At 41.6% G+C, this 27,306-nt stretch overlaps 2 protein-coding genes across 3 annotated transcripts; one reads left to right on the top strand and one right to left on the bottom strand.

Moving 5' to 3' along the window:
• The first annotated feature begins 715 nt into the window (after positions 1-715).
• parla (presenilin associated, rhomboid-like a) lies at positions 716-7,116 on the top strand. Of its 2 annotated transcripts, none has more exons than XM_071530831.1 (10): positions 716-795; positions 1,419-1,632; positions 1,755-1,859; positions 2,011-2,143; positions 2,412-2,507; positions 2,875-2,910; positions 3,634-3,704; positions 3,801-3,902; positions 4,333-4,430; positions 4,979-7,116. In XM_071530831.1, the coding sequence occupies exons 1-10, from the start codon at positions 716-718 to the stop codon at positions 5,100-5,102; spliced, it is 1,059 nt and encodes a 352-aa protein (XP_071386932.1). In that variant the 3' UTR covers positions 5,103-7,116. The 2 variants fall into 2 exon arrangements, with proteins under 2 accessions (XP_071386932.1, XP_071386931.1); XM_071530830.1 differs by having other exon boundaries at positions 2,761-2,910.
• A 745-nt stretch (positions 7,117-7,861) lies between these two features.
• On the bottom strand, positions 7,862-11,289 carry extl2 (exostosin-like glycosyltransferase 2). Its single transcript, XM_071530833.1, has 6 exons — positions 11,232-11,289; positions 10,461-10,906; positions 10,237-10,307; positions 9,941-10,056; positions 9,277-9,772; positions 7,862-8,473 (listed from the first exon to the last, which is right to left on the bottom strand). The coding sequence occupies exons 1-5, from the start codon at positions 11,234-11,236 to the stop codon at positions 9,349-9,351; spliced, it is 1,062 nt and encodes a 353-aa protein (XP_071386934.1). The 5' UTR covers positions 11,237-11,289; the 3' UTR covers positions 7,862-8,473; positions 9,277-9,348.
• Positions 11,290-27,306: the final 16,017 nt, after the last annotated feature.

The raw sequence follows: 27,306 nt of genomic DNA, 5'->3' as shown, positions 1-27,306 counted from the left end.
AAACTATTACATTCATTCGTCCCGGACCTTCCTTCTTGGACCTCAGCCCAATAATGCGGGTCTGCAGAATGTTAATGCGCCACTAGAGGGAAGTAAAAAACTGCTGCCTCACAGGGAAAGATGTTGTAGTATTACAAGCCTGCACCACACGGAGGCGAGGCGGATGTCTTGATCCAGATATATCTTATGCTGCATTCAAGTGCTGTCGGATATATTGTAAATATGACTTCAGCGTACTTAAAATAACCAACAAACGTTCGACTGGGAAAGTGGGGATTTTCCATGATTTCCCGAGATGCGACATTTAGCTACTGGGCGGACTGCATTCAAGCTGCGTCAACAATTAATGGTAAAAGTGTTGCTCTTTATTATTTTTTGTTATTGTTTGACATTCTAGCAAATAACCTATTGTTGTGAGTTTCTGTTTTCACTGTGTTTAACTTTTAACGCATTTTTGTAGCACAAAGTAGTTTTGTGCCGCTTGATTTTTAAAATAAAACCACAAAAAAACTACTTTTGTTACACGGTCCTATGTTTTATTATCATGGAAGAATTATATTATCGGTTATTATTCCCAACCAAAAGCTCTTGAATGCGTGACAAGTATTTACGACTTTCGATAGGCTATAGGACGTAGGAGCTTACGTGGAGTACTTGAAGGCAGCATGAGTTGGTGTCAGTGGGACGGGCTTCAGCCGGGGTCATCTTCTGAAACATGGCGTGGAGAGGATGTGTTGTGAAATGGACCAAAACACAGTTCGTCAGATCCACCAACACAGCTTCGGGAAGCTCCAGGTGAGCAAGTGAAACGTTGAGGCGAGCCGTTCAGGCTCCAGCACTGTTACAAACGAGGAACACATTCATAAGATGTGTGTTCGTGTTGTGTTTTGCTTTCCAGTAGCGTGCGAGTTACCTAACCGCTCTGTCTGTCATTGTGAATATATCGCTGCTGGAGCTGGAAGACTGCAGATTTATTGTATTTATCGTTATGCAGGGTCGATACTGTGCAATTTATGCATGTATCGATCCATCTATTACTGACCTACCTATTTTTTTTTTAAAGTCTGACACGCGTAAACCAATATAAACTTTGCTCAAATGTAGGCTACAACAGGGCCTTTATTGCCAAATGGTTGAAACAATTTGGTTGTACCTGAAATAGTAGACTAGATACTGATTAAGTGGCAGGTTACCAAAGAGGGGGCGTGGCTAGTGTTAAGGTCAAGAGGTTAAACTTCCTGAGCCTGCGTGCCACTCAAATTGACTATGATTGTCAGTGATACCTGCCCTCAATTAAATGTAATCAAGCAAAACAATCAACAATTACGCTGGCAAATGTTGTGCCCAGAGTGTGAGTTAATTGTAGGTTGATTAAAGTGTAACTGTACTCCCTCCTTTGTCCTCATGATTTTCTACAGACTCAACCCCTACAGCCAGCAGAGGTGCGGTTTCCGTCGGGAAGCCAAGAGGCCAGACACAAAGAAAGGGAATGTCACCAAAGACTCAAACCCCACACCCTCAGAGGTTGTTGATGGCACGCCAGGCAAGGCTGTGTCCCCTCCACCGGGGCCTCCGCCTCCTGTCAAAGTCCCTCGGCCCACGCTGTTCAAACCTCTGATGTTCACAGTAGGGGTAGGTCCTCCCATTTCGCTGTTCATTCTCATGCTCAGACTAAAGCCAGAAAAGAAATACGTGCTGTAAAGAGGTATGGGACAGTAGATTGGTGTGCTTGTTGTTGTCTGACTCCATTTCAGTTTACAGGCTGCTCCTTTGGTGCGGCGGCCATCTTACAATACGAGTCACTGAAGTCAAGAGTTCAGACTGCAAAGGAGGAGGCAGAGTCTGAAAAATCGCTACAGGTGAGGGTATAATGATGCAAACCGCTATCTTTCTCCACCATTAGTGTTACTTTATGTCTGCTTCAGGTGTTGGCAGCCAATACAACTATATTAACTGCAATACAACTATAAATAACTAAATTATCTTACCCACTAACTTCATTACCTCCAGGGGTCGCAGGACATGGCGTACTGGCATAACTGGTGGAACCAGCTGACGGACTTCCAGAAACAGCTCATCCTCCTGATGTCCATGGTGGATGACTTCTGGAGCAGCCTCACCGAGGGACAGAAGACTGTCACTGGTAGCTCATTTTACACACACACACACACACACACACACACACACACACACACACACACACAAACACACATTAACACACACACACACACACACATAACATGCACACTCAGAATCGCTCTCTTTCACTCACTTTCTCCCTCTGTCTCTTTGTCAGACTCGCAGTCAACCTCAAATTGAATGGCTATCATCATTGGCACCCTTGCATGCTTTAAATACGATCCCACCAATGTTCTTTATAGTCAATAGCTTTCCTTATTACCATTTCCCAGGTATTATAGCAATAAATGCTGTAGTCCTGTGCTGCTGGCGGATGCCCTCCATGCAAAGATCCATGATAAAGTACTTTACCTCCAACCCAGCTTCCAGTGAGTATGCCCTTCTGCCACTTTTACGAAAACAACATTTTAAATCTTTTGTGAAAATGAAAATGTTGAAGTTCAAAGGGATTTTACTTTCCACCTAATTGCTTATATAATAGGGATAGGGACAATAGGGGCAGCAAGGTGGCATATTGAGTAGAGAGACGGGTTCTGCTGAAGTGTCCTTGAGCAAAACGCTGCCTGTTATAAGATAATCAGATACATTTTTATATTTCCATTTATTTTTCTGTCACACCAGAAACAAAGTGCCTTCCCATGATCCTGTCCTCCTTTAGCCACTACTCCATTATCCACATGGTGGCCAACATGTATGTCCTGTGGACGTTCTCCTCCAGCATCGTCTCTCTCCTAGGGAGGGAGCAGTTCCTTGCAGTCTACCTCTCTGCCGGTGAGTAGAACAAACTGGGTAACTCTGCTATGAGTGAACAATGTGAGAGGGTTGGGATGGTGATTGTGAGAGTGGGGAAAGGGGAAGAGAGGGAGGGATGGAGTAAAGGGTTTAATCTCTCCAGGTGGGGCAAAACATGGTTGTGGTCATGGATGTGTGCTGGGTAGGACATGTTCTTGTTTATTCACTTTTTTTGCTAAATTGGGAGTCCAGTCAACACAGCACCATATTGGAATCTGTGCAGATCGATACCATTTCCTTGGCTCTTAGTCTGAGGGGAAGTAACAGTTATATCAGACATCCTACATTGTTTTTGGCAACAAGAGAGCAGTTCCTCACAGCGTACCTCTTTGCCAGTAGAAAATGAAACTGTACTTGGATCAAAATAGCAACAAAGGATGGGGATGGGTAAAAGGGGAGTTCTACCATTGTGTAGATGGGAGACAACATTGTTTGGAATAAGTAGTAGTCTGCATGAATGGGAGGGAGGGAAGAAGGTCTTCAAAATCCCTCTGAACTGTTACAAGACAAAAGGAAAATATGGGTTGTAGTTGTATGTGTGGAAGCAGAGACTTTTTCACTCCTTTCAATGTGCAGATTATAGAGAATAATGCTGTTTCCATCAGCATCATTGGAGGATTGACATATAGGTGGATAGATGAGGTGTGTGTGATGGACTTCTTCTGCACTGCCAAACCTCATCCTCAGTCTGTCTATTTTCAGGTGTGATCTCCACTATGGTTAGCTACATGTGTAAGACAGCCACTGGACGTCTGCATCCCTCGTTAGGGGCGGTAAGTAAGTCCCTGCTGAAGTCTTTTTCCAGCTTAATACAAGTGGAATGCAATGATCAAAAACCTTTCGCTGTCCCTTTTCTGTGTAATCTTCAGTCAGGTGCCGTCATGGCAGTCCTGGCTGCGGTCTGTGCAAAAGTGCCAGAGGCCAAACTAGGCATTATCCTCCTCCCCATGGTCACTTTCACAGCAGGGAATGTAAGTGACACACTGTATATCTGTTTGTGTGTACATGACATATTATTAGTATTTTTGTGCGTATATGTGTGTGTGTGTGTGTGTGTGTGTGTGTGTGTGTGTGTGCTCATTAATCTGGCTGTGGGTGTGTTTAAGTGTATATACTTGCTTGTTATATAGATAAGCAACTCTGGATATACCATAATCAAAAGTTATGTTTGCTTATTCACACACACACTGAACAGGCACTGACAATCTCATCTGATCTGTTTTCACTGCAGGCAACAAGTGTAAAAGAATGTCTGTGCATGAACAAAAGGGATAGAGTCCAGTGTGTGTGAATGAATGTGTAAGTATGCATGTTTGAATGCATGGTAGAGAGATGTTTATTGCTTGTGCTGTGCAGTATGCGGTGTGTAACTCTGAGTTCTTCTTATCGGTCTGTCTTTAGGCTTTGAAAGCGCTCATTGCCATAGACACAGCAGGACTTATTTTGGGATGGCGGCTGTTTGATCATGCAGCTCACCTTGGTGGAGCCCTCTTTGGAGTGTGAGTGGCCAGTTTTCACTTTTTACACTTTAAAAAAATGAGAAACGGTGTTAAGGAGAGCCTTAGAGAGTCAATTCGCTGCTTTTTATATATAACCCTACAAACATTTCAAATGATATGCCATCTCTAATAATAAGAAATAAGAAGTGTTTTATGCTGGAATAAAAAAGTACCAGCCTCCTCTGTCGTTTGACCATCTAGAGGTTTCCCAGCCTGTCAGTCATGTACAGTAAAGTGAATGACAACTCGTGGCTGATAAATGGATTTCACAACAGGGGAATATCAGCCACCGATGACTTATACCAGCAGCATGATGTAAAAAAAGGGTAATTTTGACCTAAAATCTTAACTAGCCATAAGTGAGCAAATATGTCAAATAAATTCAGGAGACAAAGAAGTTGGGGATTATGGCACAAATCCTAAGAAATTTAGTGAAAGAGTTAATAGTCTGTCTCAAATAAGTGATGGAAGCTTCAAAATGGTGTTTGGAATAACTATCCTGTACTGATGATACTACATTTTTACTGTCCCTCTGTCTTGTCATACAGATGGTATGTAGCATATGGTCACAAAGTGATATGGAGAAAGAGGGAGCCTCTTGTGAAGCTGTGGCACAACATCCGTTCTCAAGGTGCTGGTGGAGGCAGGCCTGGAGGTGGTGCGGGGCCCTGACCTCTATGAGACTCTGAGCCGGGCTGCCGGGTCCCTTTCTGGAAGAACTGTGGTACACAGTCCCTTCTACATTACTCAAGGAGTCACTTTTAACCAATGACATGACATCAGATTTTATTGTTATCAAGACTTATAGTTTTTCAATGAATTGTTAAAGTTAGGAATGAAGGTAAGCTGATGTTTTGGCAGGAGGAGACCGCTTAGTTGGAGAAGAGGTCAGACTTCACACCTGGTGGTATAATCCAGATGTTCACTGTGTAGACTGATGGAGGGGTGGAATTGTTAAAAAATCTGATGCTTTTATTGGTTACAAATTTATATTCAGGCCTACTAGTGCAGGATGAGATCAGCATGAAAGATACTCTGTTTTCCAGGTTCATTTCATGGGGACTTTAAATATACCACATGAAAACATCATCACGTGTCCTCCCACTTGCTCTGAGGTGTTGTGCGCTGGAGGGAGTATGATCCCCAGCCTTCATCTCAGCCATTTCCCATTCATATTACTGAAAGGAATTTCTAGTTTCTGATTAAGCATAAAGCTGATCCCATTCATTGATGTGGTCTTGAATTGCTGAATTCTAATATTGGAATATGTAATTCCATGGGATGGTCTTATATTGCTATTACATTGGGAATAAACAATTGGGGTTTATCAGAGGCTATGTTGTATGTTTTCCTATATAGAAAGGAGGGATATTTAATTGAAACAAGAACTATACTAATTTACACGTAACATATATTCAGTGGCCACTTTATTAGGCACAGCTAGAACCAGGTAGAACTTTTTTGCCTTCAGAACAGCCTCAATTCTTCAAGGCTTGGATTTAAAGAGGTGCCGAAAACATTCCATAGGGATCTTGGTCCATGCTGACACAATAGCATCACTCAATTCCTGCAGATTTTTCGGCAGCACATTTTTGCTATAATCATCCCGTTTCAGCTCATCCCAAAGGTGCTCTAATGGGTCTAGATCTGGGGACTGGAGGTGCTTGGAGTAAAGTCACTCTCATGCTCCTGAAAGTAGCATTCCCCACACACATTACACCACCACCAGTCTGTACTGTTGAGACCAGGCAGGATGGAGCCATGGATTCATGCTTTATACGCCAAATTCTGATCGTGCCATCAGCATGTTGCAACAGAAAAAACCAGGACAACAGAGAAACCCGGATTCATTGGACCAGGTGGCTTTTTTCCACTCTTCGATCATCCAATTTTGGTGGTGATGTGCCCACTTTAGCTTCATCTTCTTGCTCTTAGCGAAGCGGAGTGGAGCCCAGCATGGTCTTCTGCTGCTGTAGCCCATCTGCTTCTAGGTGCAACCAAATGTGTGTTCTGAGATGCCCTTCTGCACATCGCTGGTTTACTGAGATGTTATCTGCATACTTGTGGCCCACCTGTTAGTTTGAACAAGTCTTGCCATTCTCATCTGACCTCTCTCATTTTCACCCTCAGGACTGCAGCAGACTGGGTGTGTTTTGTTTATCGCACCATCTGTAAACTCTAGGCACCGTAGTGTAGAAAATACAGGACGGACGTTTCTGAGATGCTGCAACCAGTGTGTCTGGCAAGAACAATCATCCCACGTTCAAAGTAATTTAAATCAAGCACCTTGCCCATTCATTCATGTTTAGTTCAACAGTAACCGAACCACTCCACCCTGCCAGCATGGTTTATACATATGTTATATTTACATGTGACTCACTATCTAGAGGAGTGAGCTGTTCACATAAACAGAGAGGTGTACCTAATAAAGTGGCTACTGAGTGTACATTTAGCTCGCAAATAGCTTTTATCCTTCTGTTGGAAGCAAAAGCATAAATTCAAAGCATCATTAATTGTGAGATTGTTGTCATGGAGTAGCCTGTGTGAGAATGAAGATGTACAGAAAGAAAATTATATAGATACCTCATTGCTGCTTCCTGATCTAGAAAACTGGGCCTCCTGCTTTTGTTTAAGTATTTGTACATTTTGGCATCTTGGAATAAGTCTACAATAAAATTCCTCATTCAGCAACTTAACTGTTGTCATTCATCTGCTTACTACTACACAGGGTAGCCTCAACCCAAAGTACAGAGCCTAAAATCCAAACTGCCAAGATGCATCAGCCTATTGATGGGGAAATAAGCTGCATCCTGAAGCCTAACCTTATCCTGAAGAAGGCATTGTGCCGAAATGTTGATTAAATTCATACTTTTGCATCAGAGTTACAAGGAGTTACAAGAGTTACAAGCTTCTCCCTTCTTTTGAAATAAGCTGCATCAACATTTCATTAATTTGGCTTAGAGGCCATGAAACTAAGGCAATGTTTTAAGATGAACATTTCTGTGAAACCCCACAAGCTTTTTACCTATGCAGAGTTTCCCAGGTCTCCCTGATCTGCAAAGCCGCTGTATTATTCTCTTCAATTATCTATTCAAACCTTTGTTTCCCCCATAAGTGTCTTTGTCTGGCTCTGCATGGATATATTTGATTGAAGCAAAGTTTTGGCAACCATTCAACTCATTCATTCTTTACAGCATATTTGGCCAGTGGAGACACATGATACTGCTGCCACAGAGGTGAACAGGAAGGATTTCATGACAACTTGCAGCAGGGATAACAGTGGTTCCTGGATTTGGCCCATCATTTGATTATTCAGTCATTCAATACACCTCAGGATTTTTGAGACTTTTCCCTTGTTAACTAATATGACAACTATGAATTTGTCCATGAATTCTGTTCAGAGATAAAATGAAAAGCTGGGTTTATTGAAAATCTCATAATACATGCCTACAAGTATGACATACACAAACAATTTCAACAAAACAAATGCCTTTCCAAGCTTTTAAGCAAAAACAATGATTGTCACAAAGGTACAGGCCAAGCAGACAAAGTAAAAAGAAAAAATCACTACTTGGAAAAAAAGGGGACGCCATCAACAGCATGTATAGCGGTGCATAGATTATGTTTGAAATGTACATAATATACATCATCACACTCTTACATATATTCACATGATACAGTATGTTAGTTTTGAGGCCAAAAATCCCTCAAACATTTCCTGAATTTACAGGAACTATCTAAACAAACTCAAACAAAAAAGTGATACATTAATATAGGAAATTCAAAATTTCCATGGGACTGCATCTGTAGTATAAACCATGGATAAAAACAAACAGGCAAATTGTCAAATCAGATGTAAGGCTGACATCTGCTGGCTTTTAAAGTAATTGCACTACAATCCACTAATAACAGTTGTAAATGCTGAGGTAACGGCAGCTTTGGCAACAATAAAAATTCTCTTAAATACTGATGTCAGTACTGGTTCACACTGAGCCATCTGTGGAAGTCGGCCATAGTCTTGTTGATACCATGGTGAAACTGCTCTGTACCATGAAACACAGACAAGGGAAAGACTCAGCAATTAAAAGACACAACAAACAAACTAGCTAACTATTCTTATGCACATGATTCAAGACTCAAACCATAGACACCGTGGCTTTGTTTACGTAAATAAAACAATTTATTGGTTTGCGAAAACATTTTATCACTTTGAAAATTATTGTCTGAGACTGAAATTTATTGTCTGAGATTTTTATATAAGGACTGACAGTATATAACACTTAAATTGCATATAACACAATTTACAAGTTTTTTAAGCTGTAAATGGTTTGTTTGCATTTTTATGTTTCTGAACACATGAGTTATGATGGATTTCCATCCACAATTCAAACTCTTGTGTGAACATCAGCTGTAAACTGCTACACCAGGGTATCAACCTCAACAAATACACTGCCAGTCGAAGGTTTGGACACACCTGATTGAATGTACTATGTTTTTCATTATCTTAAAGCCATTTTCATCTAAAGGCTTATGCTTAAATGCTTGAAATTAGTTTCTTAGACAAATATAAATAGTGAAGTTGATGCCTAATGTATGAATTTCTTTCCAAAGCCTTTGCCTTTCCATCAAGGCAAAGGGCGGCTACTTTAATGAATCTAAAATATAAGATAGTTTTGATTTGTTTAACACTTTTTTGGTCACTCCATTTGTGTTATTTCATAGTTTTGATGTATTTACTATTATTCTAAAATGTGTAAAATAGCACAAATACAGAAAGATGTGTGTCCAAACCTTTGACTGGTAGTGTACCTTGTGACATGATATCAGCCAAACATGACAGACTTACCTGAGTGCCACTTGAGTCTTCCTTCACTCTGTCCATGCCAGTCAGCGGCCTCCCGGCCCCAGTGGCTCCTCCTCAGCCCCTGGTCTTGTGGTTGGCGTAGCTCGGGAAGCCAAACTGGCAGAGCATCAGGTTGGAGAAGCAGAGCGGCATGGAGCCATAGATCTGCACCAGCTTGTTCAGACAGTACGATCTCTGAAGCAGGTGTTCAGGACGATGCCACATGCCCAGGTACCCGCTGCTAGCGTCCTTCTCCAGGTTACGGAGGTCCACAGGCTTGACGAAGACCCCTGAGGGCCTGTTGGTGCTGCCGCTGGGCCTGGAAGAGCTGGACAGCCTGGACTGTTTCCCCAAATATAGCGCTACAGCAAAGTTCATGGCAATGTCGTCGCAGTTTTGCGTTTCGTCCACCAGCGCATGCACTGCCTGAGGTTGGTCCTGGAAGAGCTGCAGGTAGCGGTGGTGGAAAAAGGCAGCACCAATCAACACCATGGAGTACCTGCAGTGGATGGATTGTGATAAATAGGCAGAAAAAATGTCCCATCAGAGGAGAATAAAAAACCAAGGGACTGGCTAACATAAAACATGCCGGTACATTATATGATACAATGATCAGGAGCAGTACAGGATTAGCCAACACTATTAAAGGTAAATTGGAGAGACCTACCTGTCACCTCCACCCATTTCTGGGTCCTGCAGCTCAAAGCTGCCGTAACTATACACTCCTCCTTCCGTGGTGACATGTTTTCGGGGGACAAACCCAACTATCTGGTCTGGAAATTGCTGTGGAATAAAAGATAAAACAACTTATGTATATGGTAAATGTGTATGGTACAATTAAGTGCTACATAATGTTGTATTTTAATGTACATTATCTATGTCTGTTTGAGCAGTGTAATCCAGATGTAGGCCTATAGGATAGTAACCAGTTTAATTTGCATTATCCTTGAAGGATGCAATTACCTTCCAGACAGAGAAAGCAAAGCTGATGTCAGGAACACTGACCAGAGTGTCATCATCCAGCATCAACACAGCTGAGGATCAGAACAAAGACATAGCTACTCTTATAAAATGCAAACAAACTCGGGGGGCAAAAAGTCTGAGACAGACAAAACAAACACTACAGTGCCATGGCAATACACAAAACACATTCACAATACAGGCTACAAGCTGACAGACATGCTCACCACCAGTATCAATCTCAGGGAATGGTTGTAGTCTATTGCGCATCCGATTGGTACTCTGCTCCTTGAAGACCACAGGGACAGGATGGGGCCCCAGGGAGCCCCATAACTTTTGGGGGGTCTGCTCTCCGACATTGTTCCAGACTATGATAATCTGCTGAAGGCGAGGCACTGCCTGGTAATGGTTCAGGAGTTTGAGCAGAATGTCTGTGCGGTTATAAGTTTGGATGATGATGGTAAATCTCTCCTCCCCGGTGCTGTCAGCACGATGGCCCGGTGCGGGGTTCTCCCTGGTGGGTGTCGCCCTACGGAGCACTCCCAAAACGCCGACGCCTCCTCGGTCCTCGGCGGGGGGCAGCAGAGCAGTCAAGGCCGCACCAACCAGAAGCAGCAGGAGGATCGGCCAAACCAGGTAGGCTCGCCGGAGCCCCAGCCAGCCACGGGGGACCCTGGAGCAGAGGAGACACAGGACTCATAACTCCTTCTGCAACCACCCTCAAATTTGCAAACATGGGCTATATCACCGATTTAAAATGAGAATATGCCATTACATTATATCATTAAGTTATATGTAAAAACTGATTTTATGTTTGCCATGCAATGACTCTTGATCTTACGCCGATGTTTTAGATCCTATCGTGGACATAAAACAATTGCTCATAACTCTTGGTCAAGTTTACAGCTACCTGATACAGATATGCAGCCTAACTTACTTGCCATAATAAACAGCACCCGCTTATTTTTTCTTTCCATAACTTAAAGCAAATAACTTACCTCATTGTGTTTTCATTGCTGGTGTTACAAAACAAGTCGTTTATTTCACACGACCCGCCATATTGGCTGACTTACACCAAAGAGCCTAAATGAAAGAGCTCTGACCAGCCAACATGCGGCAACGCCGAAGGAGCGGAGGCCACAGCTCGGATAATGAATCGCTGTCCAATTAGACACTTGCTCAGAAAACTCAAATTACAACTTCGACACAGGGATTTTATCTATCATTTCTAGTAGTTTCAGCAAGTGTTGTATAGCAGCTTTACAGGTAGGCTACTTGTGCCGTCAGAAAACCGGCGCCATCTTTGCCGAGCTAAACAAACCACTCACTTGATTTTCCTTTAGTGTCCCATCTACCGATATTTGCTCTCACTTGGCTTGAAGGGAAGCGGAAACACTCGTTATAACTTTGCAACTTTGCATAAAAACACCAACACAAAACAAAATATAGGCCTAATCAATAAAGGCTGAGGCCTGTTCAGATTTTATTTTTATATGTAGCTAATTTATTTTATTTTAGGCCTATTTATTTTTCTTTGTTTTCATGTAGCTTATATTTGAAACGTGCAAAGCATTTGGATTTCATGAAAAGTTTATTGAATGGTTAAAAATAATGTATCAACATCCAAATGCAAGAATTAGAGTAAACGGGACACTTTCTGAAGTATTTAAACTAACAGGAGGGACAAGACAACTTTGTCACCACAGATATTTGCAATATGTATGGAGTAGGGTTTGGTGTTATTGCATTGCAAATAAAAGTTCTGGGTCAAAGTTGAGTGATAGAGACTCATGTATATATGGAATGTGGCTTATTTATTTTCTAAACCCAAGCAGAATGGTGACAGTGGGTTTGCTGAAACTATCATGAAGCCTTTTGTAAACATGATAAATAATCTGGTAGTTATTACATAGTAAACATGAAAATGGTCCAATTTGACCAAAACATCACAGAAAAGTTGAAGGCACAGCTGATATTCAGGAATCATTTTATTTAAAGAAATAAAGCTCTGAAGTGAAGAAGTATAATAAAAAATCAGAATCATCATATTACCTTGATGTTAAGGTGGGAGTATATTCACTGAGAATGTTCACTAGGTTTACAATCTTGTGAACAATTACACAAATATACAATAATAAAATATTACAAGATTAAAACACAATGTACTGATATATCACCAGCAATCAGCAGAATCAGCAAATCAGGCTTATTCTGCATGTTGGTCAAAAATTCACAAAACAGCCATCCAATTGGTGATATGATGATATGCCACAGCCAAGCACTATATGGAGGCAAATCACGGCTCCTCATCCTGTGAGGTTTCTCAGTTGGTCAGAGAGAGATGTTTGGGATACAACGATACAATACAATAATAAAACAGTCCAATGTGTGTGTGTGTCTGTCTATGTCCTCTTGCGCCTGAAGAGGCCACAGAGCCAAGAGACCCACTTTTTCTTCTTCTTCTTCTCTTTCAGCTCTGTTGTCACTGGAGCAACCTGTCGAGTAAAACAAAATGTCAGATCTTATTTGTACCTGGACGGTCTGTTCTTCTCTGAAACTATATGAAAAGCTAAAACTGATGTTTCCTTTTGCATTGTTTCTGAGCCTCATGTTCATACCATAGCAGTAGGAAATGTGTTTCAGGAAAGTTACAGTTTACACAGTACCATGGTTAAGGAGTTTTAGCTTTGCAGTAAAACTGCACTGAATGTAGGAAATATTAGGGACATCTCCCTGATATTTAGTTGCAGCCCCACAATCCACATGTCAGTTTGTGCTTGCTATAGCTTTAATGAGAGAAATCAATAAGGGATAATGGCCTTTACCTGGATTCACCTTATCAGCGTACTTCATGAAAAGAGCAAGTGTGCCTAATATTTTGTCCATTCAGTGTATGCCTTAGGTTTAACACTAACCATGTGCTGCAGACTGTGACTTTGAAAACATGTTGCTTTGAATGGCGGCTCACCTCTAGCTCTGTGCTCCAGAACTCCTCCCTGCTCTCCTTGCGCTCCTTCAGCAGACGCAGCTCCAGCAGGGTCTGGGCTCTCTCTGTCTCCTCCTTCTCTCGCCGGACTGGGATGTTGACGCTGAACGGGGTTTCATCTCCGCTCTTGGTGCCTTCAGCGAAGCTCACAGAGGGCTTGAGGTGGTTGAGGATCTCTGTGGCTATGAAGCTGCAGGCCAGCAAGGCGAACTGAGGATCCTCCATCAGCCCTTGTCTGCTCAGCCAGACGTTAGGAATGGCCTGACACAGAACGACTTTTAGGGGCCAGGACAGATCCAGGCTCAGTTTGATCTGCGAGAGGAGAAAGTGGGTGAGTTTATACACTGAATTTATGCACTGAATGTACAAAATATTGGGGACATCTTCCTGATATTGAGTTGCGTTATGTCAGTGAAGTGAGTTTGAAGTGAATTCATGTTCCTTTTAAAATGTGATGTTTTTGTTTTAACCCCAAATGAAATCAAAACAAACCTCCTGCTCGGGGTCGGTGAGGCGTTCCAGGTTTCGGAGGAAGACTCTGTTGCGTTGGTACTTGGCCGCATCCTTCTGCAACAGGAAGTGGATGTGCTGCACCATCTCCTCCTCAAAGGTGCGGTTCTGCGGCCGGTACAGAGTCTCATCTCTGCCTCGGAAAAGTTCCACCAGGATGCATCTGATGGTAGACTCCTGCACCACAGCTATTTCCTGTGTTAGAACATAAGATTTTCGTTGGCTCACTTGAACCCAGTGGAGATGGAGCTTAGGTAGTTAGGGGTTTGTAATCTTTGACCTGGACTAATATAAATTTGCTGGTACTGTTGGCATGTGAGGAGCCAGTAGAAACAGGCCTGTAATTTAAGGGTTCAAGTTTGGAGTCCCAACCTGCTGAAGTAGCTGAAGTAAACCTACTGTAGTCAGAAGTGGTTGGACGGGAGCAGAGTCACCAGCCCGTGGTTGGGGAGGAGAAGACTGGAGAGCTCTGAAGCCATACACAAACCCCTGGTCTCCTCTCCTTCCTGCAGTTCCTGGGACACTGAGCAAAGACCGACTGTCTAGCCCGTCAGTGACAGGCTTGGTCTCTGCAAACAGTTCTGTCTCCGGGAACTGCTTCATGAAGGCAGCCAGGCTGCAGTCGAGGGCCAGAGGGTTCTTGGCTAGCGAGCTGTCCGTCGGTGTCTTCACCTCCTCATAGTCGTCACCAACAAAGAAAGTGCCGTCCACCCACACCACATCTCTGTTGGACGAGCGGGGCTTGGTGACTCTGCTCCGGTATTCCAGGATGTCCTGGTCAGTGATCCTGCGCAGAGCCTTCTGGAAGACCTTGGTGCGCCGGATCCAAGTTCCATACTGCTGGAACATTTTCTCCCGCAGAGATTCAGGGAGAAGCTGAGAGAACAGCCTGGTCTCCATCTCATCTCTCTCCCTGGGTGCTAAGAGCAGAAAAGAAGGATCAGTCAGGCAGTGTCATAACACTGGGAGCAGAGAACAAGGAGGGGTGAAGCAGTGTCATAGTGGAGAGTATTTCTAAGGTAAAAAAAAATCATGGGACTGGCCAGACCTCCATTCCTCCCCGCAACATGAATCTGGTTGTGTCAAGAACACCTATTGCATGAAGTGCAAGGTATTGTGGGATGTATAGCAATAAATGACCATAGCTTCTTCCATTTGATCACCTTGGTTCGAAGCACCTGACAGCTCGGCCTGCCTGCCTGGCTGGTACATAGTCAGGACGGCCTCGATGACTACACGTGGGATTGAGCAGAGGAGAGCAGGGTCTCTCATTGCCAGCAGTTTCTTCACCTACAGCAACAGACCAGGCATTTTTGTGAGAGGCAGTCCAGAAAGATTTGGACCAAGGACAATTTAGGAGTATTTTGTCAAGATAGGGTGTTAGGGGTTCAATTCCCACTGGGACAATCCATTCTGAAAATGCATGTGCTCACACTATTGCATGAAAAACATATCCAACAAATGGGATGCGATTGTCACTGATATCCAGTTGTACCTGAATAGATGATCCAAAGGTCTTCATGAGGTGGCTCTGGAGCAACACAGCAGCTCTCCTGGTGTTATACCATGGAGGAGGGAGAGTGGTATCCACGGCAACGCCTGGAACTCTCCGCAGGGTCTCCAGAGTCACAGCACTCATCTGGACAAGGAGAGGAGAGGTGATCACAACGAAGAAGAGAAGAGAAGAACAGAGTTAGATAGTACTAGTTGTAGTAAGGGTCGTAGTAGCAATAGCAGCAGCAGTATTTGTAGTAGTAGTAATAATAGTAATATTAGTAGTACACCTACATGGAGGCACAAGGCCAGCAGTTGCTGCTGATCCAGCCGTCTGGTACCAAAGCCGTTCAGTGGGTGGAGCTTCAGCATCAGCTGAATGAGCAGATCCTCCACTAGCTCACTGCTGACAGTGAGTGTAGCAGGGAGAGGGAGGCAGTCTGCTGCCGACAGACTCTGTCAAATCACAAGCTGGTAAGTGTTTGCGTTTACTTCATCAGCTTTTATGTTAGAACTGACTGACTTCAAAATCTTTTCAACTTTTCTCCTCAGCTTGCGTTTCTCTGATTTCTTTTCATAGTTTTCCTCCCTCTTCTCTGTCTTAGATCATCATTCTAAGATCACAGGAATAGTTTGATAGCCATTGTCAGGACACCATGGCTCTGACCTTTGAACTCTCACTATTGGTTGCTTGTTGGTGATGTAGGAATTTAAGCTCATGTTACTGTTGCAAACACTTTAAGTCTTGAAAATATAAGTGTAAAATGTAAATGTTTACGTGACTACAAACATAGTGCTTCCACTCTGAAAACAATTCTGAATCATTTTTGTCATCATACTTGACAGTTTTATGTTATTCATGTCATGCATTTTAAAATGTGTCAGCTGAACAAAATTTAAATAGAATACAATAAAAACATAAACAAATCTAGACAGGATTAAGTTTAATTGAAAGCAAGTTTAACTCATCTCACTCACCAGTCTGTCCTGGTTGGGTGACAGCTGATCTGGGACCAGCTGGGCTATGTTCAGAGCCACCAGGTGAGCAACATACTGCTGGAGGATGGGTGAAGAGACCAACAGAGCTTTCTCCAGCACGGCTCTGGGCCCTAAAACCTCCTCCAAGCTGCCCAGGACGCACTTGGCCACCTGCAAATATACACCTTAGATATAATATGATGGCAACATATAGGCCTACTGCTGATCTTACACTGCAATGCATTTTATTTTTGTCATTCAATGTATTTTGACATAATATTTTCAACACATTAAAGGGGATTCCTCCTGCACTTGCAGCATTTGAACATGCTGGCAGTACAGTAGTCACCTGGTAGTGCGCAGTGGGCTGGAGCAGACAGTTGGCCTCCTGCTTCTCCTCTGTCACCTGGACCCAGGGGAAGGAGGGAGAGAGAAGGCGCTGTGTGTCCAGAAGGCCATGGGCCTGCAGACAATCCACAGGCTCAGGGGCACAAGGGCTGATCTGGAGAGTACAGAAGACCAACATGAGACAACTTGAGTTTCAACCATGAAGATTTAATGAAGGGGAAGCATGCATGTACTGTGTAACTCACCATGGGGCGGAGCAAAAACATAAGGTGAGATTTGATCAACTATACATGTAATATAAGTCAATAAGTTTAATAGTTGGAGCATAACATAATAAAATAATTCTGCAGAAGACTGAACTGTAACTACTGGAGCATCTTGTGATTATCTTTGGATTCAAAGGTTCTCATTTCATATCACATTGAACACACATCCATGACAATGTACCTGAACTGCCAGCTGGGAGATGACTTGTTTGAGGGAGTAGCTGTGGACCAGCTCCGTCCAGGTCTGGATCCTGGTGTGGGGCTGGACCTCAGCTTTCTCCACCTCAGAGGGACTGTAGTCCATGATCTCGACAAGGCAACCTGAACACCATGGAAAATAACATACAGCATGGTATGATACAGCATTTATTCAAGTTATTCATTTATAGTACAATATTACTACAGAGAAAGACACCAATAGCTGAATGAAATGATTGAGGCCTCAAAGAAATGCAGCAGGAGCTTTGACAGCAGACAGACTCATATTAAAGCCGTAACTCCCCCATGTGAGGCTGATCAGGGCCTGTTTTCCCAAAAGCATTTTAGTATTAACCAAGAGCATCTTGCTGCTAGGACGCTTTTGGGATCCTGATCCCAATACATTGCTATCTACACAGAGAATTATCCGATTTCACCTGTTTTTCCCTCTTACAACATCAAATTTAAGTGTTACAAGAGGAAAAAGAGTCAAATTTGAACTTTGCAGTGTAAGTCTAGCCATAGTGATTCATTTGGTGACAATATAACAAACTGTAACATGTAACATTTCACTGACACTTAGGATGTTACAGGTTAAGCAGTGAAATTAGATAAGTGAGTGAAAAAAATCCTACCTTTGCAGGGTCTTGGAGAAGGTGGTTACTGATAAGTAAGTGGTGAATGCACGCTCAAAGCAACAGCAGACAACAAGGTGAAAACACAGTCAATCGCAGTCGTGAAGACGTGGTGTGTACGCAGAGGGAATCCGTGTAAACTGACACACAAGGCGCATCTTGGACCTGAAACTCTGATTCCATAGATTCTAAACTCCACAACTCTCCATTGTGCCCTGTGACATCACAGTTCAATGTTGAAGAGATGCTGCTAAAATGGAAATGCTCTATTTTTATTGCTCAGTGTATTTATTTTATTGTATTTTATTTTATTTCTGGGCCAGTCCATGCTGGCAGCTTGGAGGAACAGGGAAACAATAGGTGGGGTCAGTGGAGGCAGAGGATTTGCCTTGATGCCGCTCCATTAACAACAAAGACACAGACACAGATGACAATTAAGTACATGAGATAACAGTCATACAGCATACCATACATACAAAAACACATATGCCAGATCCACACCTACACATTATCCTTACACTATGCAATATAAGAACTACTGAGTAAAATAAGAGTGCCCACCCTTTAATAAAGTGACCTAATGCCTTACAAAGGCCCTTCATTTACCTGACTTCTAATGCTTCCATTAAAAATCACCTAGCCTGTACATTCAGGTGACAAACAGTCTCTGTGTAGGAGCCATATGAAGGCGTGAGGTTGGACAGCTAATGCTCTGGTACCTCTTCCATAGAAGGAAGGGGTTTGAAGAAAGAACTGGCAGGGTGTGAAGGGTTGGTGGACAGTTTCTCCCTGTGAATACAGGTGGCATATGGAGCACAACCACAACCAGTGATCGTAGATGATGTGCTTGTAACTCTCTCCAGCTGCTTCCTCTCTTGAGCTGTTGTATTGACATACCATGTTGTGATGGAGAGGGTTAGCACACTCTCAGTGACAGCCCTGTGAACCATAGCTTCCAGGGTCACAGCAAATTTACTGAGCTGACGCAGGAAGAAAAGTCTGTGATGGGCCTTGCTGATTATAAGGCTGGTGTCAGCCTCCCGCTTCAGTGAATGGGAGTTGGCAGTCCCAAGAAACTTCATGCTTTTTGGATTATATGCGTGCACAAGAGAGAATGAAGAAATACAAGGAGCAAACTATCTTTTATTATTATTTATGAAGTATTTATTTCTGCTCAAAACCTTCTGGAAGAGATTTATATAGATTTCCTGCAGGTATCTCCCCGAACCTTCTTTTTTAAATTTTTGATAGCCTATTGATTTATTTATTTTTTCACCTCTCCTGTCCTTCTCTTCCCTTAGCTCCTTTGTAAATAGGCCAATATATATATAAATTCTTAAACAAGGCAAGTTCAATTATGAGGGCAGGCCAGGGTTTGTTTTGTTTTGCTAATTCTGCTATTTAGGGGCCGGCTGCTGCCCATACTTGACAATTGTGTTCAAAGTGCCCTTGAACACAAGGTGTTACCTTTTTTCAGCTCTGTGCATGGCCTCCTTTCATCCCAGGAAATAAATACAAATATAGTGTTTTATAGATAAAACACAACGTATGAATCACAACGCATAGGCTATATATGGTTAATATGCTATTCTGACAGCAAACTGTGCAGTTAATTTAGTTTGTTCTTCCTTTGAGGCAAGTAAAATCGAAACAAACTGTTCTCACATTGTTCTCTGTAGTTACAGAATAAGTTATATATATGCGGTGGTAGTTCTCCCCTAGTAACATGTACTTACAGGGTAACTACAGGGTGTGCGGGCTGTAATCTAAAGCACAGGTAGTTCTCCCTTTGTTACATTTAGTTACAGGGTAACTACAGGATACGCCAGCTGTAATCTTAAGTGTACATTGTATGCCTTGTATCATTAAAAACCAAATCTTACATCCTTAACTTAAAAACTTTATTTAACATACTTCTTATTTAAAATAAATTATAAACCTTTGAGGAACAAATAGCATTGAATTCTTTATTTCTTTGTTTTTCTTTCATTGCTTCCTCATTTTGTTCTTCTTTTTCATCTTCCTTTCCACTTCTGATGAAGATGACCGGTTGAGATTGAGAGGAGGGGAAAGAAGCTGGTGCACCTTGGCCATATGTTGACCCTATAGAGAAAAACTGTTAGTGTCAGTCTCTTGACCGTAATTTATAGTCTGTGATGTCTGGATTTCTGACAGCTGTGATGTCTCCCACTTGGTGAGAAGCCATAAGAATCAAACTGTTGCTGGCATTCTAGATGTGAATAAATACAATATTAATAGGCTACGTAAGGCTATACAAGAAATACTGTATAGCTAACTAAAATCAGCGTCTTGTTTCTAGTTTGTCAACAAACCATTACAAATATATAGCACAATAATAATGGAAAAGTTGAGGTTAATTTCCAATTATCTGGTGGGACAAGCTTGCAACAACAATAGTCATCTAGCAGTAAGGCATGAAGTCAGAAGCATGTTCGTGCATGTTTCCCTTTTATTTTATTTTACTGACAAGGCCTAAATGCAGAATAGGACATGTTTGATATGTTGCTAATTGGCAGCAAAGTAATCACAAGTTAATATAAGTTCCAATGAGGATGTGTTGAAAGTTTAGCCAGTGCAGTAACGACACGACAGTAGCAGATTAGTTTAGTGTAGGTTCCTATGTGAATAAAATCACCTGAACAGTTTCAGCTTCTGCAGAGTAGGTGTTTCTGGCACAACTTCACCTACTTCCAAGGTGCATGGAGAAGGGAAAAAGGTCTAGAAAGGTCAAAACTCCAGCAGCACTTGTAGTATATAGAACAACTTTATTGTTAGACCAACACGTTTCGTTACTTGTGGCCTTCATCAGGGTCATCATGAAACACATTACAAACAACATTTAAATAGGGTAACAGCAAAAAAAAAAAAAAAAAGACAATCAATCATATACATCCACACACATATCAGCCAATGGGGTACCTGTGTGGAGCCTGCATAAATTGCCAATATACCAAAAACCTTAAGTAACCACCCTGCCAATGGAAAGACCATTAACATTAAGGACTTTATTACTTGTAAAACAAAAAATGTTGTTTATATGATACAGTGTCCCTGTGGTAAAATATATATAGTTGAGACATCTTGTTCCCTTAAAGAGCGTATCATTGAACAGAGGAGCTCCATTAAGAGGAATGATGTAACCAGTCCTGTTGCAAGACATTTCAGTGAAAAGCAACATCACATTTCATCTCTATTTTTTATAGGCATAGAAGTGATTAAGCCCAGCCAAAGAGGTGGTAATGTCAATTTTCTCAGGAAAAAGAGAGAAGCATTTTGGATTTTCTATTTCAAAAGTTTATTTCCAGGGGGCATGAATGAGGACTTTTGTAGTGGGGTTTTTTTCATTGGCTGATATGTTTGTGGATGTATATGATTGTTTTTTTTTTTACCTTTTTGAATTTTTTCTGTTACCCTATTTAAATGTTGTTTGTAATATGTTTCATGATGACCCTGATGAAGGCCACAAGCCGAAACACGTTGGTCTAACAATAAAGTTGTTCTATATACTACAAGTGTTGCTGGAGTTTTGACCTTTTTAGACATGTTTCAGCTTCTGTAAGACACAAACCCACAAGCGTTATATTGTATTACATTGAATGTAATGACAGTGTTGTAAATTCTATTAGAGCAATCATTAGTGTTATCTTGTAAAAACTGCAGGGAAACACTTTGCTCTTTCAGCTGGGCGCACAGCGTTAGCGAAGTCGGTAACTAACAAATGATTATCGAGCTAACACTCCAACAACATCTATCATTTGTTCAGTTAACGCTACATTTGACATGAGCCACACACCAGACAGCTCTGTGCCAATAAATATATTCTGATTATTACCCACCATAAGTAGGTTAGCAGGGAACAGATCGGGTATGTTCCTTCATCTCACCGGCGTACGCCTGAAGGGTGGGCGAGCTGAGAGCCTTTTCTATTTCTTTATAGAAAACACTCCATCGCCCCCTGCTGTGATCCGATCTGATATGAATGAATCGTACCCATTCAACTTTGATGAACTTTGATGACGCTGATGTGAAAGGTTATAAGTCACAATTGTAATATAAAAATAACATAGTACATCCATGAGTACTCTTGCATTATTATTGTCTTTATGGCATTGCTTTTATTGTTTTTCCTATGCAAATCTTTGTCACTTATTTGATTTATACTTTTCAGTCATATATATTTGTTTTCATATGAGGTGTATACGTATTTTTATCTCCCCTTGGCATTATGTTCCCACGTTCTAATTTATAAGTACATATAATTGAATGATTATCATTATTAAATTACATTCATGCTAATAACCAAAAAGTTATTCAAGTATGTGGCAATTTATGTTATGGTCATAATGTACCCTGAAATAATAGAATAGGTACCCGGTAGTTAGATTATTTCTCTGTTGTAACAATGCTTCTTGGCAATACATTTTATACCGTTGGAAAGCCTGTTTATTTCCCTTTTAAATGGTGCCCCATTTGTAAGGAACATGCATTTGTGGGATGAGCAGCACAGCTGAGTATGTGGGTTGCGCTCATGCAAAATTTGCCAAATCTTCTCTGCCAATGCCAAACAGCTTATGGGATCAGTGCTTCTGATAAGAATAAGAGTTGATGTCAGAGTTTCCTCCAGACAAAATGAGGGTAACAGGCAGCAATAATAATAAAAAAAAAAACATTATAATAAAAAGAAGTGCAACAAGGGAGGGAATTATTAAGCTAGGCTATATGGCAGAGAGAGTGGGAGGGAGATGTTAGGGTAAGACAGCACTCTTTCCATTCAGCCTAGTGTTCGAAAGGAAAAGTTCAATTAATTTGAGTAAGATGATGATATTGAACTGACAACTGGAGCAAAAACTGTAGGTTGGGGAGGGGGGAAATCATATGGATGGAAAGGCTGAGGAAGGGGTAATGGAGACAGTGCAAGGTGCCAGTTGTATAAAGAACAAAGGAAAGTAGACTAATACTCTTTCAGGAGGTGGACAAGTTGAGGGTGAAGACTTACAGTCACTGCATTGAGAGAGCGAAGACCAAATTGCTGAGAGGGTCATAGATTTTCTTCTTTACACGCGCTAAAAATATCCGGAGGGCGGCAGCAATGCGCTAAACCCGCCTAAAGTGCCACAATTTCACAAGAAGAAGAAGTAGAAGAAAAAACAAAACATGTTTTATGGAGGACTATGAGTAGGCATTTAAGGTTTTCTTGTAAGAGTGGACCTAATCGTTTGGTTAATTGTAGAGACGTTGGTACAAATATAGTACAAATATAGTATTTATTTATTTATTTTTTGTTTAATTTAGGTAATCGTTCAGTAACGTCTGTCAGCTGAGAAGACGTGTTCAACAGCAGCTTTGATTTATCCAACTGTCCCGCTTTACAATGGCCTGCAGATTCCGATATTTGGATTAGGTGTGTATTACTTTAGCAAATCTTACATCTATCTCAGTAATTACAGTACTGTAATCGGTAACATTATTTATTAGCCTATAGAGCTTATTATTTGATAGCTATTTATTTAGAGATCTATTCGTGTCAGAGCAAACGAAAAGGAGTTAAAGCCTTTATCTTAGTAGGCTACCTGATGCACACATTGCATGGAGTTTAAATTTTTTTTAATTATTTTTTATTTTTATTTTCAACCCTTTATGCATTAGTCAGTAGCAGTGGGTGCACAGACTCTCTAAGGGGGAGAGGCAAAAAATGAAAAAGGGGCACCTCTTCCGCCCGCACCAACCTGAAGCCACGTGAGTTTGGGGGGCATAAGCCATGCTGATATAGCCCCCCAACTGGGTTGGAGTGAATATAAGTTTAGGCTGACTTAGGTCACACACAAACACACACACACACACACACACACACACACACACTCTCTCTCTCTCTCTCTCTCTCTCTCTCTCTCTCTCTCCATCTCTCTCTCTCTCTCACACACACACCTTAATTCTTCATTTGATGAACAAACCAAACCCTCCCTCCTCTCCAGGTTAACCCTAACACATCACATAAACACCAGTGAATAGGTGAAAAGAACTGGGATGGTTAATCAAATCAAAACATGGATACCAACTCTTACTCACATTTAAATAAATTGTCATCAGGAATAAGACAATGCTGTTGACCATTTATTAAAAAAAACCTTCCACGTGTTTAAATTTGGGGAAAAGGCAGAAATATTTTGGGAAAAATGGTCTTAAAAAAACTTTCCTGTGTCAGACTGGATTCACAGCAAAATCCTCCTATTGACTGTGTTTTTGAAAATATGACCTCTGTGTGGTCGATGCTGAGCAGAGAGAGCTTGCCTTCACCACAGCTGTTACGGAGCTTGTCTTTTACCAGCTTCAGCTTTGAAAAAGAGCGTTTCACTGAAGCCTCTGTAATTGGACTATGGTTACTAGCTGACACTTATTAGCCATAGTAACATTTAAACTCAAACTAGATGCCTAATTTAAACTTCACAGCTAGCTATTAATAGCTTACCAAAACCATCAATAAAATATGAGCTTGATAATAAGCTAGCTAGAGAAAATAACACAGCTAGCTGGCAAATACTTTATTCTTTGTTTTCTTAATTACAGTGTTGAGGCCAGGACAGCAGCAGATTCACTGTATATAAATGCTGCCTGCCTGCATCCTGCAAGGCAGGATGCAATTTATCTATTTTTCTTGACTGCTGTGTTAATTTTAAGTCTATTTCTAGGCTCTAGCCAAACAGTGAGTCAGTGCATCAACCAAACTGTTAGGGCCCTATGGTAGAAAAAACATGTTTCCTTGTGACCTTAGGGCAAAAATGAAGCATCAGAATGTACCTTTGGATGAAAAAAGTGAGGGTCTCATGTTTTACTAGGGTGTCCCCAAAGTAGGTGTGACATTAGGACAAAAATGAAGCAGGGAGGGGGCCGGAGCCCTGGTGGCTCAACAGATGGAGCGCGTACCATTAAGACAGCGGCACAGGTTTGAATCTGGCCCATGCCTCTGCTGCTTGTCATCAACTCTCTCTGCCCTGTCTTTCCTGTCAATCTCTACTGCCCTGTCAATAAAGGTGAAAAAGTGGCCATTAGGGCTTGGATCTACCCTGGTTAAATAAAGGTATATAGCTAAAAAAAAAGAAAGGGCACTTCGGCACTTAGGCTAACTGTGGGTGCAGGTTCTTACCTCTAACCGTCTGGAGAACTCGGCCTGTATTTTCATGAATAGCCGCGCGCACAGAAAGCAACACACAGCAGAAACAGAAAATCTGATCTCATCATGTGGGGAAAAAATATTGTGTGCTAGCCAGTGTGTTTAGAACAAATAGCCTAGTCACTTTGCTCAGGCAGAGTCTTGCTATAAAATAAAATGTTATAGTTTAACTGCTTGCTGTATTTTAAACTGGTGTGAGATTTGTTTGGGGAGTGTGAGACGGGACCTGAAAGCGTGTGTCTTATGCTTTCAGGGGAGTTGGTGGCCCTGGAGTAGGGCCACAGGTCTGTTTGATGGGGACAAAAGCCGTGTCCCCAATTGGTAAAAAGCTGATTTTTGGGTCAGTGGTTAAGGTTAGGGTAATTAGGTTTAGGCAAGTAGTGGTTATGGTTAGGGTAAGTCTCCAGAAAATGAATGTAAGTCTATGTAAATACCCCAAAAGTGATATATAACTGTGTGTGTGTGTGGCTAGTGGAGGCGGATAAATAATATGTTTGATTTTTCATTAAGAGAAAGCACTGCTGGTATCGATACTGTTGCAAATGAGTATTGTATCCGTTTCACATTTTTAGTATCGATACTTATCGAAGTATTGATACCTTTGACAACCCTAGCCGTAAATACATGAATTTCTTGTCAACAACAGTAGAGATGCAAAGTGGGATATTGTTTCTGACTGCCCACATTTTGTCTGTTATTTGCTTTCTATTCCAGGCACATCACATGATGGAGGATACTCCCATGATGCCGTCCTACATGCACTCTGCGATTGTGACGTGCGCCATATTGACACAGCAAAGCGCTACAACTGTGAGGAAGAGCTGGCCGTAGCTATCAAAGAAAGCGGGGTACCACGGAGTGACCTGTGGCTCACCAACAAACTCTGGCCAGGGGACTACGGATACAAAACTGCCAAGAAGGCCTTCCAGAGGTCCTGCTCCCGGATGGGGGTGGAATATCTTGGTATGGGTTGAGATAAGATGAGTCTCATTCTCATCTACAAAGACAAGTCAAACAAAGACCCTGAAACCACCACAATTGTTTTCTGTACCACCCTTATCAGTTCAGTGTCTTCCACCCTGTTTTACCTGTGAAGAAGGTAGACGTTGCAACTTGATCTGGCTGTATTTCCTGTCATTATCATCACTATCTTTTTTGCCCCACTTAAAGTTATTTATCACACTCTTCTCTGTTAAATCGTCATCCGCCCCTGTTTTCAGACCTGTACCTGATGCACTGGCCAGGCGCAATGCAACCTGGTCGCTCCAACAGGGAGGTGAGAGCCGACACCTGGAGAGCCCTGGAGGAACTTTATGAAGCCGGTACAAAACAAGAAAGAATATGTTAATTACATTCAAGTAATTATCAGTAATTACTGACTTAATTAGCCTACTCAGTTGTCAGGAGCCAGTTGATGTTAAGGGATGTGGAAATTTCAATTATTCTCCCATTCTCAAATATTGAAATCAGTAGCTGTAAATTGTTCTGTGCTTTCACGTTTGCTTTAGAAGATATTGAAGATGGAAAAACGATATCCACCAATTTCCAATTTCCAATTATACTAACTTCAGTGATTTAGATTTAAATTCTTTGACTTTGTATTGGGTGTTGTCATACAGACCATGTGTCTTTCTTCAAACAGTATCCTGAGCTTAAATAATGTTTTCCTAGATGTAGGAATTTACATGTGTCTATACTGTATAACTCCATCCTTATTGGCGTCTCCTGTTCTATATTTCCGTAGTCTAAACTTCCTCAGTCATAGTTTGGATATCGGTAATTGGGGGCGATATTTGTTTGTTTTTTTAACTCATCTGTTTGGTACGTTTGCAAGGATGTTCACGATATCCATCCCCTGCATTCAGTAGCGTTTGTTGACAAAGTCTTTTGAAATGTCATAAAAGGTTATTGAATATAGGCATGTGTTATTTTTAGGCATATAAATAGGATTTTTTTCAAGATAGGCTTTCATCTAGAACTGTGTTCCCACCAACATTTTAAGCATATTTGAGGAGTTGACGAATCCCCGAAGGCAAAGTGGGTTTCAACAGGTGAGATGTGTATGATCTAGCCTACAGCAGATTCTGCATACATGACAGACCTGATTAACAGCCTCTCTTTCCACATTTTCTGTTCTTGTTCTCATTCTTTTCAGAAGCAGGTGAACAGGACAGCCATAGATACTGGCTGATTGATTGATTAAATAATAATAATAATCCCAAGTAGCCTACTGAAATGAGTGCTTTTTCAAAATCTGAATCAGATCTCCAGATTTATTGCCAGGTACATTTACACATACAAGGAATTTGATCTGGTGAGATTGCAGCGAAAGAAATAAAGATAGTAAATAAAATAATAAATTTGAGAACAAATCAGAACACAATGAAACTAAGTACAGAAGAAAATGAACAGTGGTAAGACAGTAATGGCTCATGGAGTTGACTATGTTTAACTATTATAATAAATATG

Source organism: Centroberyx affinis, unplaced genomic scaffold (assembly GCF_046629955.1).
Source record: "Centroberyx affinis isolate AG114_WGS23_722 - 3 ecotype Tasmania unplaced genomic scaffold, CSIRO-AGI_Caff_v1 ptg001983l_1, whole genome shotgun sequence".
In the NCBI taxonomy this organism is placed as follows: domain Eukaryota; kingdom Metazoa; phylum Chordata; class Actinopteri; order Beryciformes; family Berycidae; genus Centroberyx; species Centroberyx affinis.
This window is presented reverse-complemented; position numbering and strand designations above follow the sequence as displayed.